General features: G+C 41.7%; 1 protein-coding gene across 1 annotated transcript in view; it reads right to left on the reverse strand.

Annotated features, from left to right (window-relative positions):
• Positions 1-17,455: 17,455 nt before the first annotated feature.
• The window catches only part of LOC145395595 (ionotropic receptor 93a-like), a 327,371-nt gene continuing 323,923 nt past the window's right edge, over positions 17,456-20,903 (reverse strand). The window contains exon 9 of the mRNA XM_080269165.1: positions 17,456-17,725. Coding sequence (XP_080125291.1) covers positions 17,456-17,725 — 270 coding nt within the window. The remainder of the gene's footprint in view (positions 17,726-20,903) is intronic.

Below are 20,903 nucleotides of genomic sequence, written 5' to 3' on the forward strand. Positions count from 1 at the left end.
TTTATGTATGGTCGAGGAATAAACATGAAAAAACAAGAAGCGGTGCCGGGCACAGCAAGCCCGTCCCCGGCAGTCATTTTAGTGCTGACGTATAATTACAAGTCAAAGATGTCACATATAAATTTGGAGTAAATCGGGTGGAAAATGACGATTTTATGCCCAACTGATATTTTAGGTCCGGCACACCTAACACCTACTCCCCTACCGATAACTGGTGGGTGACCCTCCTGATGTAATGAGGCATGTTACAGGGTGCAGATTTGAATCATGCATCTTTAGGTTTTGGTTTCACGTCGATGTGACGAATTTGAAAGGAGTTACGTCGAAAAGGCGAGAAATACATTTTACATTTGGAAGGCCTACAGCCTGGCCCTTGGCCCAATTTGGCCCAAAATTTAATCAGGTGATCAGAGGGTCATAGCCCATCATCCTTGTAATTTTAGCCGAAATCGCACCGGTAGGTTTCGCGTAAAATTGTTAACAAACAGACAGAAAAACAAACATACAAACAGGCAGACAAACCGAGTGAAATCATTAACCGTACCCGAGCCCCTCCGGGGCGGGGACGGGTAATTAAGGCAGACATGATTCCCCACTGCAGACTGGATTATTGTGTATATATTTGGGAATATGTTAACGATGAACTAACTAGGTTCGTTACTAACTTGAAAGGTTCGATTCCAGTCTGTTATACTCATTGCATACATAGCCAGTTAAACGACATCATAAAGATCACAAATTTTGACAATGCAGTGCAAAATCAATAATGTAGCCAACTGTTATTTCAACATGTGTGTGTGTGTGTGTGTGTGTGTGTATGTGTGTGTGTATGTGTGTGTGTGTGTGTGTGTGTGTAGGTGTGTGTGTGTGTGTGTGTGTGTGTGTGTGTGTGTGTGTGAGAGAGAGAGAGAGAGAGAGAGAGAGAGAGAGAGAGAGAGATGTTGGAACTGTAAAAAATCACAAGACGAAGTATTAACACACCTCTTTAAGGGCATGGCAGGGCCTACCTTGTCTTCGTCAGGTTTCCAAACAGCAGAAACTTCCATCACTCGGATACCTTCCCTACTGAGTGTCTTCTCGATCATCTCACTTTTATACATCAGCGCCAGGCACAGAGCGACGACGCAGAACATGCTCTGCTCTGCCGCATTTTGCTTGGCTTGACATTTTGTTTTCCGGGATGAATAAACAACGTGACGAGAACAAAAACAGCAAACTTACCTTAGAAATAACAGTAAATGCCTCCCAAGAGAACTGACCATCGTTGTTATTATTCTTTCTTTAGTGTATCGAGTCTGGAAAATAAACAGTGAGGTATTTGGAGGAATATTTTAGACCATATATCCATAGTCAAGCTCACGTATGATGTCGTATAAATGTAAATGAACGTAGTCTTATTTGTCCATACGATTGCTCCAACATCACCTGAACAGTAGAGATTAATACGTTATTCTTTTGGTTAATTCATGCAGAATATTTATATAAAACACACAACGGGACGTCATTTATAATTCACGTTAAATTGTACAAGGAAAACAGAGCTACCAACAGGTAGCAATGCCCTCACGCAGCTGGAATTTGTGTGTGTGTGTGTGTGTGTGTGTGTGTTTGACAGATTAATGTTACTTTCTTGCTTCATATTCAAGACTTAAACAAAGTATTTCATAACAAATCAAGATCATGTAAAGAAATACTCTTCTAACATGTCGGTCTGACACTAAGAATCAGTAATAGTTTGGGACGTCGTGACATCAAGGTTTTCGTGCAAAACCAAATAATTGGTCAATCCATTATCAAGTCGTCCACTGTGACCCTATGTCATATAGGCTGAATGCCAATGATTTTATGATTAAATAATACATTCAAAGCAGAAAACATAAACTCAGATGCAGAACGCTGTACTTTTTTTTTTTTTTTTTTTTCCAGTATCAAATGTCATTACTGTTACTGAAAGTCCCACAAAAAAACAACGGTAGTAGAACACTGAAACGTAATTATGAACGATGATCTTCTAGCCCAAATATAGATTCTTGTTACACCACGAACTACTTCTGGTCACTTCAATCCGTAGATTGTAGAAATCATTTAAGCACTCTTAATAATAAACACAATTACAAACGCAGCCACTCACTTCATGTAGTGCTTCCTACTTCTTCCTTAGCCTTTATCATTCTTTTTCTGTGCCTGCCCTCCTGTCTTCCTATTTATTCCATCTTTCCTGTCACTTCTTATTGCTTTTCTTTCCTTTACAGGTGGCTTTACATTGAGTGACAAGCCAATTGGTTTCCTGTAGCCAGGAAACCATTTGCAACGCAGGGTGGTAACCAAATATCCAAACCATACGTGCTCCCTACGTGTCAACAAGTGGGTTGGTGAAGGCTTAGTGCTCCTCCCCCTAAAAGAAATAACTCAAAGTCAAATGGCCACCCCTTAAGGGATTATGGCATCTGGTAATAGAAAGATAGATAGACATACTCAACAGACAATAAGGTAGGGTCCATGACAGGAATACATTGAACTTTCGCGTTTTTCATCTCGAGGAAATCTTTGCTGAAGTCGCTTTGAAAAGAATTACTGTACTCTCTCCCTTTGCCCTGCTACCATCATAGTCGGTTCTACCTACTTCTGCATTTCCAATATGTCCTTAAAAGCTGCCCAGTTACATATTTTTGCACCTCTGTTAAATCAGATCGCCCATCGTCTACACACTGTGTATAATGCTGTCTTCAGGTGGCACCACACTGACTGACAACCCAAATGGTTTCGTGTAGTCCAAACAACCGCATTAAGGCCTGGCGGTCTATTGGTGAAAGTACCATGATCGGATGTGGCCTGTAAGACAACCGAGGAGTGTTTCGGGTTTACGGGCAGGCGGTGGCCGAGACGGTAGAGAAGTGGCCTGCAGTCCTAGTGGACCCAGGTTCGAATCCCAGTTTCACTAATGTTCAGTGATAACTCTTCAGGACTTTGACATTCAACAGTTGAGTGCTCCACTCTGGCTTCATACTTATTAACGCTAATGTAGATGTGTGTGACTACCATTCAGTCTATTTAATGTGGTTGCTTGCTTCAGCATTAGCAATCCTCCAAGTATTTAGCAGAGCAGTTGATTTAGTTCTATGACTTCATATTTCTACACGACCCATCTTTTTATGAAACAATAAAAACTTGGAAATTCTTCCTGACTCCTTAGCAACAATGTTTCCATTCTCTGTAGTCGAATTAACATGCTTTGGAGTCACAGTTTTTGCCAGTGGAAGTAATTTAAATGAATCTTAACTGCTTTGCAAGAGGATGGATTTGTTGAGTTTATTGATCCACTCACCTATATCTACCAATTGAACGAGGCTTAGAATCGTATATATCGATAATACTATAATTATCTGTCACAACAGCTGTCTCAGCAAAATTATCCACCTCTTTCTGAACTAGGTGAGTGGCAACGTGCTTGGCAATAATCTTATTCCTTGTGAAGTTCTCCATGATTATAAGTTCTCCCAGCTTAGTGAAATCCTTATTAATTTTCTTTCAGAGTGCTGCCACTGATCAAAATCTTGAAGTACTCACGGGAGTACACCGTCGCACCAGTCGAACATAGCGGTACTCCCGAGGTGGATGGCAAGCTGCTGATAGGGATAGCTGGAGCTCCCGTTTCACCAGCCCAGCAACTGGTTCTGACCATCCCCCTTTGCTGAACATTTTCAGTGCTCTCACTTACACAGAGAGTAGCCCACCATACTCTCATACTGCCTGTACCTTCAACTGTCTACACCACACTACATGCACATTAGATATCACACCTATTTCCATTCACCCTTAGCAATGGCTGCTGCATTAACATCAGCAAACGCGATGGAATCTCGGATTGCCACCACCGCCAGGGTAGGACTGGCAGTACAGCGTCCTCGTTGTTGCTATCAAGTGACTGTGACGACAGCGAGTGTTGCAAATACAGTTCATCCTTTTCAACAAAGAAGCACAGGTTCGACCCTATACTTCACCAGTATCCATGGTATTAGTACCAATTTGAATTCAGTTCACTTTTTTCTTCAGTTAGTATCCCCTCTAGCCCTGTTCTTCACAGAATCCCAAACTCTCCCTCTACTGAAATATTTTAATTTTGTTCTCCTGGTTACCATCTCCTCACAAACTTCCGTAACAAGGAAGGCACCTGTTGTTACATCAAACCTGAATTTGCAGTTGACACTGTTTTGAATGTCACTGCGACTAATTTTGATTATTCACTGTATAAACTAAATTATATCAATATTACCAAATATATCTGCATAGTCTATCGCTCCTCCAATGCTTCTTCAGAACTCTGTGTATCTGACTCCATATCCACACAGTTGACTAACCTTAAACTTACCCTTAGAATTGAAATTACCGTTTTTGGTGATTTTACGTACGTAATATAGAATAGTTACTGCATTCTACCAGGACTGACGATACTGGTGAAGAATGTGAGCTGGTCGCACAATCGTTCAAACTCACACAGTTGGTAACGCAGCCAACCTGAATACCAAATAATCCTGACTGTAACGCTTATTTCTCAGATCTATTCCTGACAGAAAATTCAGATCAATACAGGATAGAAGTACTGTCACCACTTGGATGTTCTGACCACAATCTCATCAAAGCCTGATTAGTCAGCTCCTCCAAACCTCCCCGTTCTGAACCAATGGCATTTTGACAGGGGAGACCGGGATGGATTCAGAAATGATCTTGGTGACATTCCAAAGCAGTCTTTCTTCTCTACTGACATTAAAACTACCCAGCCCACTTAATTGACAATACAAGATGGTATGGAATTACTCATACCAAGTTAACAGTTCAATAACAGATCGGACTCCCCAAAATGGTTTGATAGCAATTGTGCCACAGCAATGGCCCAAAAATCTTTAGCATATATATCTTACTTAAAATAAATAACATCTGAATTACCCAGTCAATTAAAAATTCCTAGAAACCATGCTAAAGCAGGAATAAATCGCTAAATCAAACTCTCTTCAGAACGAAGCAGCCAAACTACTAAACAAGCCCAGTGACAAGGGAATATTCTGGTCAACTCCCAGTTCTTTCAATAATAACTTTAACAACGCATCACCCATTCCCCCACTAAAATCTTCAGACGGTAACATTACAAATGACCCACGTGGTAAAGTGAATATCCTTGCCAGTACATTTGCCAAAAACTTTACAGTAGAGGAGATCAACCAGAACGTCTCAGTATTTGACCATGACTTTACCGAAATTGCTCCACGTAAAATACAGACTAGATATGTCAAATCCATCTTAGACAATTTACCAACCAACAAAGCTTCAGGCCGAGATGGAATTCCTCCATTTGTTTTGAAAAGTACTCCCCAGAACTTGCTTCTGTTCTGGCTAAATTACTCAGACTATACATAAGTACTTCTTCATTCCCTAATTCATGGAAAGAAGCCAATATCCACCCAATTTCGAAGATAGGAAGTTCCCCTGACCCCTCTGATTACAGACCAGTAGGTGTCACGTCTTCTCATGGTAAAGTATTAGAAATTTTAATGAATAAGCACATAGTTCAACATCTTGAACCCAACGGCTTAATTTGTGATACACAGTATGGTTATCGCTATGAATGATACATTGATATACTCAATCTCCTGATTCTCATCATCCATCATTCAATTGACCTTCTTGCAGTAGCCCTTGATATTTGCAAAGCTTTTGATAAAGTGTTTCACCGTTCCCTGCTATCCAAACTCCCTTGCTATGGAGCAAAGTCTTTTGTTCCTCTGATTTCCTCTTATCTCAGTGACAGAAATATAGGAGTAAAAGTAGATGATGTACTGTATATTCCAATTTCAACTCAGTTAACCCTGGCGTGCACAAGGATCAGTTCTGGCTACAACCCTATTCCAAATTCATATTAGCGATCTCTTATCTGTCATCAAAAATCCCATACATTCATATGCAGATGACTACTACTTCACCGTTCATTCACACTTAAACACCCATTCACAAAGTTTATCTCTAACTCACAACTCGGTAGAGCCATCTCCATAAATCAAGACTTATCTAGTATCACTGAATGAGGACAAAATAACCTTGCCTCATTCAGTGCTAGTAAAACCAAATATACAATATACTAATACACAGTTATTGCCAGATTCCTATATTACCTTCGGTGCTACAATATTCCTAGCTCAAAAGTATTGAAATTCTCTGTGCGTCACTTAACAATGCCCTCAGGTGGACCTTTCATGTCAGATCACTTGCTATAACTGCCTCAAAGTAATTTGGATTATATTACAGAGTTTGTAGCTTCATTACTGACTGACAGTTAGATATACTTTATGAAAGTCGTGTGCATTTTCAGCTGGAATATTGCTCACTCATGTGGAATGGATGTCGAGAGGTTGCACTAAAACAACTAGACAAAACTCAGACCAAAGCTGTTAGAATTATTAATAACCTTGCTATGACAAATAAACTACCTTGTCTACAGGTAAGAAGGAATGTTGCCTCCCTTGCATTATTTTACAAATACTTTCATGGCAAATGCTCATACGTAGTTGGATCCATTGTGCCACCTTTCCTTGCCTTTGCCTGTGCTACACGGGCATCTGGAAGCACTCATAACTGGATTGTCACACTGCCATATATCAGAACTTCTGCCTGTCAGAAATCTTTTATTCCCCGTACAGCATCTCTTTGGAACTCGCATCCCCAGATATGTTTCCCTTCAACCCTCAACCAATAGCTGTTCAAGTCCAACTGTTACAGGTTATTAATGATTGAAAGACACCAGTAATCTGATGTATGGATTATTTTTTTAATTCACCTTTCCTTTCCCCTCTAGTTATTAAAAAAAAAAATCCACATATGGCTGAACTTTTTGTTTATAAGTGGTTCTAAACCTGAGACTGTATACCTCTGGTACAAGTTCATAAATCCCACGTATTGCATCTTGTACCACCTCATAATCAGCATACTGGTCAGCTGATAACGCAAAATGGGCCTCCTGTGCTATACACAGTTACACAGAGAGTAAGGCAGCATGCTCTCCAGTACAAATTTCTCTAACTATCTACACCAAACTACATGCACAGTACACACTACACTTCCTAATCAAAATTTTAAAAAAAATGGCGTCTCTTCACCAAGCCTCGGAGTCCCCAGGGGGGGGGACCATAAATGCCCCCACCATCCGCCTCTCTCCCGGTGACGACTCGAGGTGCCTGGAACCACTGTCTGACTCTCTTCTTATTCATTTCTACAACATTTGCAGCCTTTCCTCTAACTTTTGCTCTGTTGAGCACGACCTCTCCTCCTCTAAACCTCACCTTCTTTTTCTAACGGAGACTCAGCTGTCTGAGGCAACTGACAGCAAACCCTTTTCTGTATCCTCCTACTTTCTCTATACTCATTTCAAAGCCAAAGGTGGCTGTTGTGTATATATACGCAACGACTTATCTTGCTCTCGTGTTCCTGAACTCAATTCTTCTGAATTCTCTACACTCTGGCTTCGGCTTTCCTGTCATTCTCTGACTAAATATATCTGTGCTGTTTACTTATCCCCTAATTCTACTGACTATCAAAAATTCTTCGACTATCTTACTTCTACAATGGAACACATTCTATCCATTTCTCCTTTCTCTGAAATCTCCATTCTAGGAGATTTCAATGTTCACCACCACCTTTGGCTCTCCTCTCCTTTCATGGATCCACCTGGTGAACAAGCCTACATCTTTTCTATCCTTAATGACCTAGAGCAGCTTGTACAGCACCCTACCCGTATCCCTGACCGCCTTGGAGAGTGCTCCAACATACTTGACCTCTTCCTCACAACTAATCCTTCTGCTTACACTGTTAATCTTTTCTCTCCGTTGGGCTCCTCCAATCGCAGCCTTATTACCTTAACCTGTCCTATCACTCTGGTACGGCCTGTGGACCCTCCAGGGAAACGTCATCTGTGGCATTTTGGAGCCGCGGACTGAGAGGCCCTCAGGCAGTACTTCTTTGATTTTCCCTGGAATGATTATTGCTTCCATGGCCGGGAGCCATCTGAGTGTGCCTTGCACATTACGGAGGTTATTCTCTCAGGCATGGAAGCATACATTCCTTTTTCATATCCTTTGACTAACGCAAGAAAACCTTGGTTTAATCACGCTTGTTCTAATGCTGTCTGCAACAAGGAGAGGGCCTACAAAAGGTACCGGAGCCAACCCACCCCTGAATCACATCATCTTTACGTTTCTGCTCGGAATCGTGCTAAGTCTGTTCTTCGCTCTACTAAAAATAATTTCATCCATACTAAATGCTCTCAACTCTCCAACTCGAATTCTTCCTGCTCCTTCTGGCACCTTGCCAAAAATCTTTCTAACAACTTTACCTCATCATCCTTCCGTCCTCTTTTCTACTCGGATGGTTCTGTAGCTATTTCTTCTACTGATACAGCAGATCTCTTCACACAGACTTTCTCCTCCAATTCCACCTTAGACGATTCCGGTGCTGTTCCTCCATCACTTCCCCCCTCTGACTTCCTCATGGCTGACATTAAAATTTCTTCAGTTGATGGATTTTCTGCCATCACTGGCCTCAGTACTAACAAGGCATATGGGCCTGATGGGGTCCCTCCTTTTGTTCTCAAGAACTGTGCTTCTGTGCTTACACCCTGCCTAGGCAAACTCTTTCGCCTTTGTCTGTCAACTTGTACCTTTCCTTCTTGCTGGAAGTTTGCTCTCATTCAGCCAGTCCCAAAGAAGGGTGACCACTCCCAACCCTCCAACTATCGTCCAATTGCTTTAACGTCCTGTATTTCAAAAGTTTTCGAGTCAATTCTCAATAGAAAAATTTTAAGGCATCTTTCCTATCACAACCTTCTTTCCGATCATCAGTACGGGTTCCGTCAGGGACGCTCCACTGGCGATCTTCTCACCTACCTTTCAGACTCCTGGTCATCCTCCTTTCGGGAGTTTGGCGAAAGCTTTGCCATTGCACTTGACATCTCAAAGGCTTTCGATCGAGTCTGGCATAAATCTTTAATTTCCAAACTGCCCTCCTACGGTTTCTATTCTTCTATCTGTGCCTTCATCGCTAGTTTCCTTTCTGGTCGTTCTATAGCTGCTGTTGTAGACGGCCATGGTTCTTCTTCTAGATCTATCAACAGTGGTGTTCCTCAGGGCTCTGTCCTATCACCAACTCTCTTCCTTTTATTCATCAATGATCTTCTAAGCTCTACATCTAACCCTATCCACTCATACACTGATGACTCCACCCTTCACCTTTCCATTCGGTTCCCGCAACGCCCATCTCAACAGTTACTTCAGCAAACAAGGGATGATGCTATGGCACACCTAATGTCTGACTTGGCTCGTATCTCTGACTGGGATAAAAATAATACGGTTGTTTTTAATGCATCTAAGACTCAGTTCTTACACCTATCAACCCGACAAAATCTTCCACAGGTATACCCACTAATGTTTAATAATATTCAGCTTAATCCTGCATCATCCTTGAACATGCTTGGGGTTTCATTTACTCGGGACTTATCTTGGAAAGATCATATTACATCTCTTGTAAAATCTGCTTCCAAGAGGTTGGGTGTGCTAAGCCGACTCCACTCTTTCTTTACCCCTGCACAATTTTTGACTCTATACAGGGGTTTTATCCGCCCCTGTGTGGAGTACAGCTCTCATGTGTGGGGAGACTCCCCACATACAGCTCTTCTCAATAGGGTGGAGTCAAAGGCTTTTCGTCTCATTAACTCTCCTCCTCTTACTGACTCCCTTCAACCTCTGTCTCTTCGCCGCAATGTTGCATCTTTATCTCTTTTCTATCGCTACTTTAATGGTTGCTGCTCCTCTGAACTGTCTGCTTGCATTCCTCCACCTCTACGACGGGCACGTAGCACCCGCCTGGCAGCAAACTCTCATCCCTTTTCTGTCCAACTCTCTAATGAAAGAGTTAACCGTTACTCCCAGTCTTTCATTTATGCAACAGGTCAACTCTGGAACTGTCTCCCTCTGTCTGTATTTCCTGCTGCCTATGATCTCCAGTCTTTCAAACGCAGTGTGTCCAGGCATCTCTAAATGATCGGATCTTGAATTTGGCTCCCTATTGTATTTTGTTTTTCTCTTTGAGGGAAGTGTTACTGCAGGCTCATGGCCTTTGGTTCCTTCTTCCTCGCATAAAAAAAAAAAGTGCAGTCTCAAGTAATATTGATCAAGAGTTACTAGGCCAGGAAACACGAGCTGCCACCTCAAACATTTGGAAATATTTAGTGACACCTTACGCCTATAGGAAAGACTAAATGTTCTCGGCAGCATCAAAAGAGTCCGTCTAAGAGGCACCATAGGGACTAGGTGAACCGCCAAGCTGCCTCAGTCTGCGCTCATGAATTAGTTCACGTTTTTTCTCTTGTGCTTAAAGTTGTCTCATTTGTTACTGATTTTAGCTATTTCAAGTTGTTCACTGACATTAGCATTTAAGGCATTAACATCTGTTTCTGAGGAATATGAATGTGAATATGTGGCTGTTGGTATAGTACAAAAGATTAGGATTCTGAACCTTATCAACACTGTGAACAAATGGTTCATGTTCCCTGAGATCATGACCAGTTGTAGTTTTATCAGTTTCAACATCTTCACTCACTCTAAACACTGAGTTATGAATCAAACTAATTAAATTAAGCTTATTATTACTGAGAAGTTTCATAAGACCTGAGTAGTCGGCTTAAAGTCAAATTTAGCAAGATTTTCTGCTTATACTGTCTAGGGTCAGTTTGTAAACATGCTCTAATATCACCAATATTCGTCAACATCATGATAGATAATTATGTAATTAGGTTCAGACCAAAATCATTAGGCTATCCTGGCAGAGATCGCCATTTTAATTCTGCTACGGACTGTGCCCTTACATAAAGGAGTCCCCCTACAGCATCTTCATTTACCTTAAAGAGACCATTCAACTCAAGAAGTTGGACATAGTTCTCACTAACTTCTCATGTACAAAGTTACATCTAAATTGACTGTAATCGTCTGGCAGGTGTAAGACGAACAAAATACCAGTATATGCAGGGTACTGGGGAAAATGGGCATAACTTTGAGAAATAATATATGAAGTAATTCTAAGTAAAACATGAGCAACACTATGATTTTATAACTCTGACAAAGCACATCCTCCCCCCCCCTTGCCCCACCTCCCTGCACACCTAACCAAGCAATTTAACGGCCGACACCCCCCCAATATTTGCTTTTAAAGGTAGCAGTAAGGAGAATGCCTTGAGAACCCATAAAATGGGCCCTTCAGATTCCTTGTGCAGGTTGCATTGAAATGTATGGAAACATTATTTTTGCTACTTTATCATTAAAAAAAAAAAAAAAAAAACTATTCTACCAATCAAAAGGCACCAGTTCGCTATAAGACACATAACCAAGTGAAATTTCATGACTTTATAGTCAATACTTTTTGAGTTCTGGTCCGGAAACGAGATCTCGACGCCCAGCCACCTGCCCTGCAACCCAGCAGTTATTGATCCCCGTTATAACAACATACTCCTCAGACTCTGTCAGGCGGAGGGTATAAATGTTGATCTACATGGCTTCATTTCTCAATCATTACCGAGCTACAGTTACAGAAGACCTTTACCAAGCATTGGATACTGAAAACCTTATGAGGAAGACCCTATGGAAGACCAGTTTCCCCAGTTATTTCATCTAGTCACAAGCGAAGGTGTGACGTTGCCGAATCATTCACACTGAACTCACTCCAATGTTGCCAATAGGACTGAATAAATGAGTGCTGCCGAAGAAAAAAAAAAAATGCGGCCACGGTGGGGTTATGTTTGGTGGGGTGAGTGAGTAGGTGGATGAGTGGGTAGGTAGATGTGTGGCTCACCAGATAACAAGGCAGGAGATGGACTTATACAGCTAGTAATCATATAATATGTCTCTCTTACCTTGATTTTAGTATATCGTTTGGAAGACGATGGACAAATATTTGAATATATATGGTACTTGGGTCATTTTACGGACTGCTGCTAAAACTTCAAAATAATTTCTTCACATGGAAGTGAAGGTGCGTCAATGCACGTAACAATAAACCTAATAGGATAAATGAAACTATTATTACAGAGAGAGAGAGAGAGAGAGAGAGAGAGAGAGAGAGAGAGAGAGAGAGAGAGAGAGAGAGAAGTTTTAGGTCTTCAGATCATCCACTTTGCAAATCAGTGCTTTGGTGGGGATAAGAAGAGTGTTTCTGTGTGTGTGTGTGTGTGTGTGTGTGTGTGTGTGGTGTTGGGGGGGGGGATGTGTGCGATTAACCTGCCCTTCAGTGGCACACTATTGGCATTCTCCCTGTTTCCTTATTAGTATTCACGGTTGTGTCCGTCCCTGTGGCGTAGGGGACAAAATCTAGCCGCATGATGGGATGGTACCATCACTCTGTGAGCACGTTGTGTTAGGAACAATTCTGCCATCGTATTCCCTGCGTGTCGTAAAAGGCAACTAAAAGGGACGAGCTGAAGGGATTAGGGACCCCCTCCTCTGTAATTTTAGTTCCTACAGTGAGACAGGGCACTGAAAGAGAAAGGGGGATTGAGTTATCCCCGTACCCTGAAGACTGGGTCTATGAATGTGCGTGGATGTTATACACTTCAGGCTAAAAGGGAGGAGATTGGGAGAACTTTTGTGAGAAGAAAGTTGGATGTGTTAGCTTTGAGTGAAACAAAGATGAAAGAGAAAGGTGAATCTACTGTACTGTAAGGTTGGAAGCGTGACTGGAAGGATGTCAGGTGTTGACAGAGGAAGTTTGAGAGAAGGAGTGGCTTTGATAGTGAGCCTCGAAGTGCAGCAGTGTGTGACTGAATGGAAGGTGTCATCGAGACTGATGTGGGTGAAAGCAAGATATGGACTTAAGTTGTGGGTTTTTGTGAGCGCATATGGGCCTGGTAGGGGAAGGGATGAAGGAGTGAGTGAGTTATTCTGGAATGATGAATGTTTGCAGAGGTTTGGAGAAAATGTGAATGTGGTAATGATGGGAGATCTGAATGCTAGAGTGGGAAATGTAGCAGTTGAACGTTTCGTTGGTATGCATTGTGTGCCTGGAATAAATTTATAATGGGGAAAGTATGATACAGATATCTGTTGAGCAAGAGATGGTGATTGGAAATACCTAGTTAGGGAAGAAAGATAAAAGTATACATGGGTGAGACAGGCAGGGGGAAGAGTTGTTGCCAGAGCATTGATGAACTATGTGGTTGTGTCCAGGAATGTAGGAGAAAGATTGTTGGATGTGAGAGTTTTGAGACAAGAGGGTGGAGGTATGTCTGACCACTGCCTGGTGGAGGGAAAGATGAGGGTAGGTATGAGGTGGGTGAAATCAAAGGAACTTACGTGTGATAGGGAGGTTTTAAAAATCAGTGAGTTGGATAAGAGAGATCAGGAAAAGTTGAAAGATGAGTGGTACACAGTGAAATATCAGGAAAATGGCGGAGTGGAGAAAGCATGGCAGTTGTTTAAGTGTGCTGTAGTGGGGTATGCGGAAGAGATGTGTGATGTGAGACGAATAGGTAGTGGTGCAAGAAAGGGAAGTGGATGGCGGCGTGAGGAAGTAAGTATGGCTGTAGCTGAGAAGAGACGTGATTATGAAGTGGGGCTGTAGAGGAATGATGAGTTGTCATATGAGAGAGATAAGGAAAAGAGGAATAGGGCAAGAAGAGCTGTGCATGATGCTAAAGTGGCAGGAGATGAGAGGTAGGGTAGGCGGTTGACAGAATATTGAATAGAAAAAGAAAATGTTTTGGAAGGAAGTGAAGAGAGTGCGATGGGGGGAAACTAGGAAGGGAAAGTGAGTAAAGGCAGAGGATGGAAAGATGTTAACTGAGAATGAAGCAATAAGGAAGTGATGGGCACAGTATTTTGAAAGACTGTTAAATGGAGAGGAGGAAAGGGAGGCTGAGATTGTGGCAGATGGAAGGGTGCAAGGAATAAATGTGTTGGGAGAGTTGAATGATTCTTTGATCACGACTGAGGAAGTGCAGGAAACAGTCAAGGAGATGAAAGCAGGGAGATCTGCAGGTGTAGATGGGTGTGCTGTGGAATGTCAGAAAGGTGGTGGAATTGAGTAGTAAGATGGCGGAATGTGTGTTTTGTGAGCAGTATGGTTCTGATCGACTGGGCAAGTGCATGTGTGGTTCTACTGTATAAAGGTAAGGGTGATAAGTATCAATGTACCAGTTTTAGGGGTAGAAGTCTGTTAAGTGTTGTAGGTAAGGTGTAAGAGTGTTGATTAAGAGAGTTAGCAAGGGTACAAAGGGATTGATTGGTGATGAGCAGTGTAGCTTTAGGAGAGAGAGGGAGTGCGTGGATCAGGTGTTTGCTGTGAGACAGGTGTGTGGAAAGTATTTGGCGAAAGGTAAGCATGTGTTTTTGACGATCATGGATTTAGAGATAGCATATGATAGAATTAATAAGGAGGATTTATGGACTGTTTTGAGACTGTATAGACTTCATGGTAGACTGTTACAAGGAGTGAATAGTTTTTATAAAAATAGTAGAACAAAAGTAAGAGTGGGAAATACTGAGTGATTGGCTTCCCGTGAGATTGGGGCTGCTGCAGGGATGTGTAATGTCGCCTTGGTTGTTTACTATTTATATGGATGGTGTTGTAAGGGAGGTGAATGCGAGAGTGTTAGGTAAAGGTTTGAGTCTGGTGAATGTTAATGGCAGAGAATGGAATGTGAGAGTGTTAGGTGGAGGTCTGAGTCTGGTGAATGCTAATGGTAGAGAGTGGAATCTGAATCAGCTGCTGTTTGCAGATGATACGGCACTGGTGGCTGATCCGGAGGACAGATTGAGACAGTTGGCAGAGGAGTTTGGAAGGGTGTGTGAAAGGAAGAAATTGAGTGTAAATGAGAATAAGAGTAAAGTGATGAAGTGTACGAGGTTGGTAGATGGTAAGAGGATGAATATAGTTTTAAATAGTGAGTTGCTTGAGGAGGTAGAGTGTTTTAAGTATTTAAGGTCACATGTTGCTGTGGATGGAAAAATAGATGCAGAGGTGAAGTTTAGAACGAATGAAGTAGGAAAGGAGTTGGGAGGAATGAAAAAAATGTTTAGATGCCATTCGCTTAGAATGGATATAAAAACAGGGTTGCATGAGGGTGTAGTCATACCGGCTGCATTATATGGGGCTGAAACTTGGATTTTCGGTGTTGCAGAGAAGACGAGTTTGAATGTAATGTAGATGAGGTGTCTGAGGAGTATGTGTGGAGTGACACGTATGGACTGAGAAGTGAGAAGGAGAACTGGAGTTATGCGGGAGATGGGTGATCGAGTTGAGCAGAGGTGTTGCAATGGTTTGGGCATATGGAGAGAATAGATGAAGAACGTTTGGTGAAAAAGATAACTGAACTGGATGTGAGAAGTGTAAGGGTGAGAGGAAGACGACGATGTGAAAAGAGTGTTAGATGCAAGAGGGACGTCTATCGAGCAAGGAAGAGTGGCTTTGCGTGATAGGGATGACTGGAGAGAAATTGTGAATGAATCCATTGTGACGCAGCCGCAAGGGTATATTTTCCTGCATTTGGTCTGACCAGCTGATCAGGCCAGGTGTGGGTAAGGGGATGGGTCCATTATGTTGTGGTAGGGGTAAACCAGCTCTGTTGTTGGGCTCGGCTGCGAATGTCGCTGATTGCACTGTGCAGTTGACCCTCATGCGGTGTGGTATGGTGAGGATCTGTCCTTTCTCCCCTTCTGATTAAGATATGAGAAACTGTGTGTGTGTGTGTATGTGTATGTGTGTGTGTGTGTGTGTGTGTGTGTGTGTGTGTGTGTGTGTGTGTGTGTGTGTGTGTGTGTGTGTGTGTGTGTGTGTGTGTGTGTGTGTGTGTGTGTGTGTGTGTGTCAATGAGTAAATTGGAGGTGTGTTGTCCTGTCTCGGCTATCCCCCTTTCTTTGGGGAAGCAGCCTAGGTATATAGATAGATGATTGTTGCTACAGATTATAAGCTTACTGGACTATCTACTGTAGTCATTCAAGCACCACTAAGGAATTCACACTCAAGGCGATTGATTCTAACGAAGCCTCATATAATGCTTCATTTTAGTGACTAAGGATTTTCATAAGCAAAGAACTCAGCTTTATTAAGCCCCATTTGATGTTTCAGTGTAGCTTCCTAAGGATTTATCACGCAAGTTATTAACTCTTGCGAATCCCTACATGGTACCAGACATTGGCAAAATCCCGTACAGTCCATATGTGTACTACATTTGTACTTGTTCAGTGCTGTAGGTAGGTTTCCTCCTTTGTCGTCGTGAGCCACAGTGGCAGTAGTTACTTTGTATGCTTAAGAGATGAATTAAAAATTCTGAAATACTTGATGTCTTTATTTGAACCATCTGCTTCATTGATGCTATTGTTGTTGTTGTTGTTGTTGTTGTTGGTGGTGGTGGTGGTAGGGGTAGTGGAGGTGGTGGTGGTGGTGGTGATGGTGGTGGTTGATAGTGGTGGTGATGATTTTGTTGTTGTTGCTGTTTTTGTTGCCGCAGGTTCATCTGAATATAAACTCAGTAGAGTGAATTTTAAAGCTGTCCTTTTCTTGAGATCCAGCATTGCCATTTCGGGGGACAGGGTGTTAAGGGACGTTTATAGGAAGGCAATGGAACTGCCCAATTATATCGATGCCACATCATGAAGGCTTCTTTTTTTAATACCTCTCTTGATAACTGGCATGTCAAATGACAACAATACATTTCTGTCTTGCTGTACCGTCACCATTTCAATGCATGAATAGTGAAGAAGAAGAAAAAAAACTCATTTGTATTTTGTGCTACAAATAAAATGGTAAATAGTAGGTAAAAAATTAGGGTCATATCGTTTCCACTTTATAGTATATTCTTTGCCTAAAAGTAGCAAGAATAGTTAATGTTAACACCTTTCTGTTACGAGCTGTCACAGACGAAAAAAAAAAAAAAGTGAATTAATTCGTTTTTATTTTTTTTCTGAATCTGACTTTACATACACCTCATAAGAGTAAAAGGACTTGCGAACTATTTTTTTTTATTTGGACTAAAAATACAATATTAATACACTGTGCACCCTTGGATACCTTTTCTACATTATTCATGTTTTATCCAAATGATTGGGGGGCGCGGTAGCACAGTGGTAGCGCGCTGGACTTGTGATCGGGGGATTGTAAGTTCGAGCCTCGCCTGGGCTGCCGTGCCGGGAGGGGTAGCTCCCTCCTGTAACCCCAGCGGGGCTATATAGTCCAATACAGGGCTTAGCTCGGGAAAACTCCATTTCTCCCATTTTTCTCCCATCCAAATGATTACTAATTGTATGAAAGCAACAGTAATGATGCCATACAGCTGAAAAGGTCAGGTACTAAATTATGTCATGGGCCTGTTTTATATCAGTCAAGAAAAAAAAAAATCTTCCTGCGGGAGTCGTATTGAAAATTAATCAGTCTAATGTCTCGTAGGTCCCGGTGTAGGTGAAGGGTGAGGCTCCGACACCAGCAGCCTCTCCACTACAAAGGCCACACTGCCCAGGGTGATGCCCACCAGGAGAAGCAGCAGAGGTCCCTGCATATGGGTAATAGACAAACTCCTGAAACTAGCTTGGCTGTGTTCTGTTCCATCCTGCCCTTGCTGTTTTATTTCTTCCCTCCGTTTCATTCGACTTTCACGTGCAGCGGCTTCCAGTGTTTCCTTTTTCCACTGCTCATACAGACCAGCCTGAAAACAGAAAGTTCCAGTAGTGAGTCGTGGAAGAACCTAAAACAAACTTCGTCATGTCACACTGCAGTAAATGTTCTAGTTTTGATTTAAACCATGTAGGAATCTCTTAACCAACAGTGTTATAAGATTTATATTTACTTTTCTGCATTCTAATGCATTGGACATGCCGAATTTATGCATAGCGGTACAAGCACAGTGTATAATGACAATACAACATGTTGAGACTCTATTTAACAATCTATTCTACAACTCTGATAAAGCAAAATCATTACATATAATGAATCAATCTAAGCTGGTCACTCCTGTCTCAGTCAAAATAAAGTGGTAGGTTGGGCTATAGTTCAGGCAACAGCTATGAATACTGTACCGCCCCCTCGTACTCACTGTTACCATCACCACATTTTATCGGGCTGTTTGGACTATTTCGATATACCGTAACGTGGACTAAAACAATGTGGTCGCTAAGCGTCCCTATGTAGCATGCTGTTGAAGAGTCAGGTGGCATCGACAGGAATTACTTCTTTATTTTATCATTAGAAACGTACTCTTCGTCCACAATTTATACTTTTTATACTCCTTGTGGAAAATGGTACGGTGCATATGTATTGTACAGATACGATAATGAGGGCAGAATTTTGCAAAATCAAAAAGGATATCTTAGTGCAATTAAATGGGGGCTACTACTTTTTGATGATGATAAATTCTGTATTAGAGACTTTATAATGCATGTAAAAAGAATGTTTGCTACTTTGTTACAGGGTGAAAATATAAATAAGCACTTTAAAAAAAATATGAATGCTGATATATTTTCAAGTTACATTCAGTAAAAATATGCAAAACACTGGTGTTTAGTCGCTGAACGAACTCTTCTGTGTAACAGGCTATCTCATTTAAGTCAAATAGCTTTGGTTTAAGCATGAACCGTATATCTCATTACCTGTATACAAGTTAATGCTAACCATCCTCAAAATTCTTCATAATCTTTTAATTTAAAACATTATCTTCATGTTTTGAACTTTTGATAATGATCATTCTTCTGTACATAGGCCTATAAAGGACTAATGTGATCTATAGAGCCATCTGATATATTCATATGTATCTCCACTGTTACTCTGGGGATACAGGTATAAATTTTAATAAATAACAAGTTCGGGCTACATTTGAAGTATATGTCACGTTTTCAAGGGTCACCTGCCGCGGACTAAGAAAGCTGTTTGTTCACAAACCTGCTGCTACCAGCACATGAAAAGCTACTGGAACAATCCTTTAACACTTCTTGCAAAATCCTTCATTTATTAGTTTATGTTAATACAATGCCTATATGAAGCAATATTTCATAGAATCAGTTTTGTTCTTAAGTGATCTTCTTAGAGGCTTTTACTCTGCATCTTTAATGTATATTTTGGTCATCAAAGAAAACTCTTCAACTGTTATGCCTCCCAAATATAGTCAACATACAGGCAGATTTCACCGATTTTCGAGTATAAGATCCCTTGGATAACACATTATAGGAAATGTTTCTTAAACTGACGCAGAAAGAGAGAGAGGAGGGGAGGGCTTTCCAAGGAGAAGGAGTACCCCAGAAGGTCTTACAACCTGTACCTCAGAGGTACAGTGAATGAATTTACCAGGTGTAAACTGTTACTCAATTAGCAGGAGGAAAGTACAGCAGGGATGAAGGCTCTCTACACCCACCTCCTCCTCCTGCAGAACGGGCACGGAAAATGAAGGACACCTAACCCGAGGGAAAAAGGGTAGGCTAGGAAATTGGAAGAAATATTCAGTGTACCACAAAGTCAGGTTTGGCATAACCCTGAAGTGCTCTGTTGATGAAGTATCAACTACCTGTGCTGATAGATGAGTCTACCAGATTGTTCTAATGCTGTCTGCAAAAAGGAGAGGGCTTTTAAAAGATACCGGAGCAAACCCACCCCTGAATCACATCATTTTTACGTTTCTGCCCGGAATCGTGCTAAGTCTGTTCTTCGCTCTGCTAAACATAATTCCATCCGCAATAAATGCTCACAACTTTCCAAATCGAATCCTTTCTGCTCCTTCTGGCACCTCACCAAAAACCTTTCTAACAACTTTACCTCATCATCCTTCCCTCCTCTTTTCTACTCAGATGGTTCTGTAGCTGTTTTTTTCTACTGATAAAGCAGTTCTCTTCACTCAGACTTTCTCCTCCAATTCCACCTTAGACGATTCCGGTGCTGTTCCTCCATCACTTCCCAACTCTGACTTCCTTATGGTTGACATTAAAATCTCTTCAGCTGATGTATTTTCTGCCATCACAGGCCTCAATACCAAGAAGGCATACGGGCCTGATGGAGTCCTTCCTGTAGTTTTCAAGAACTGTGCTTACACCCTGCCTAGACAAACTCTTTCATCTTTGTCCATCGACTTGTACCTTTCCTTCTTGCTGGAAGTTTGCTCTCATTCAGCCAGTCCCAAAGAAGGGTGACCATTCACAGCCTACTATCGTCCAATTGCTTTAACATCCCGTATCTGAAAAATTTTCGAATCAATTGTTAATCGAAAAATTTTAAAGCATTTTTCTTATCACAACCTTCTTTCTGATTGTTACTATGGTTTCTGTCAGGGACGCTTCGCTGGCGATCTTCTCAACTACCTTTCAGACACCTGGTCATCCTCCTTTCAGGACTTTGGCAAAAGCTTTGCCATTGCACTTGACATCTCAAATGCTTTCGATCGAGTCTGGCATAAATCTTTAATTTCCAAACTGCCCTCTAACGGTTTCTGTCATTCTATCTGTGCCTTCATCTATAGTTTCCTCTCTGGTCGTTCTATAGCCGCTGTTGTAGACGGCCATCTCTCCTAGATCTATCAACAGTGGTGTTCCTTAGGGCTCTGTCCAATCACCAATTCTTCTCCTTTTATTCATCAATGACCTTCTAAGCTGTATATCTAACCCTATCCACTCGTACACTGATAACTCCACTCTTCACCTTCCATTCGGTAACTGCAACATCCATCTCAACAGTTACTTCAGCAAACAAGGGATGAGGCTATGGCACACCTGGTATGACATATCTAAACTGGCGGCTAGGGTGGGGCTCAAAGCTCTGTACAGTGTGCCACGTTTTCAAAATATACAATGCCCCCCTCTCTCTCTCTCTCTCCTGGGGGGCAATGTGCATCTCCCTGGGAAATT

Source organism: Coenobita brevimanus, chromosome 32 (genome assembly GCF_032717465.1).
Source record: "Coenobita brevimanus isolate Jiangsu-jjx chromosome 32, ASM3271746v2, whole genome shotgun sequence".
Classification (NCBI taxonomy): Eukaryota; Metazoa; Arthropoda; class Malacostraca; order Decapoda; family Coenobitidae; genus Coenobita; species Coenobita brevimanus.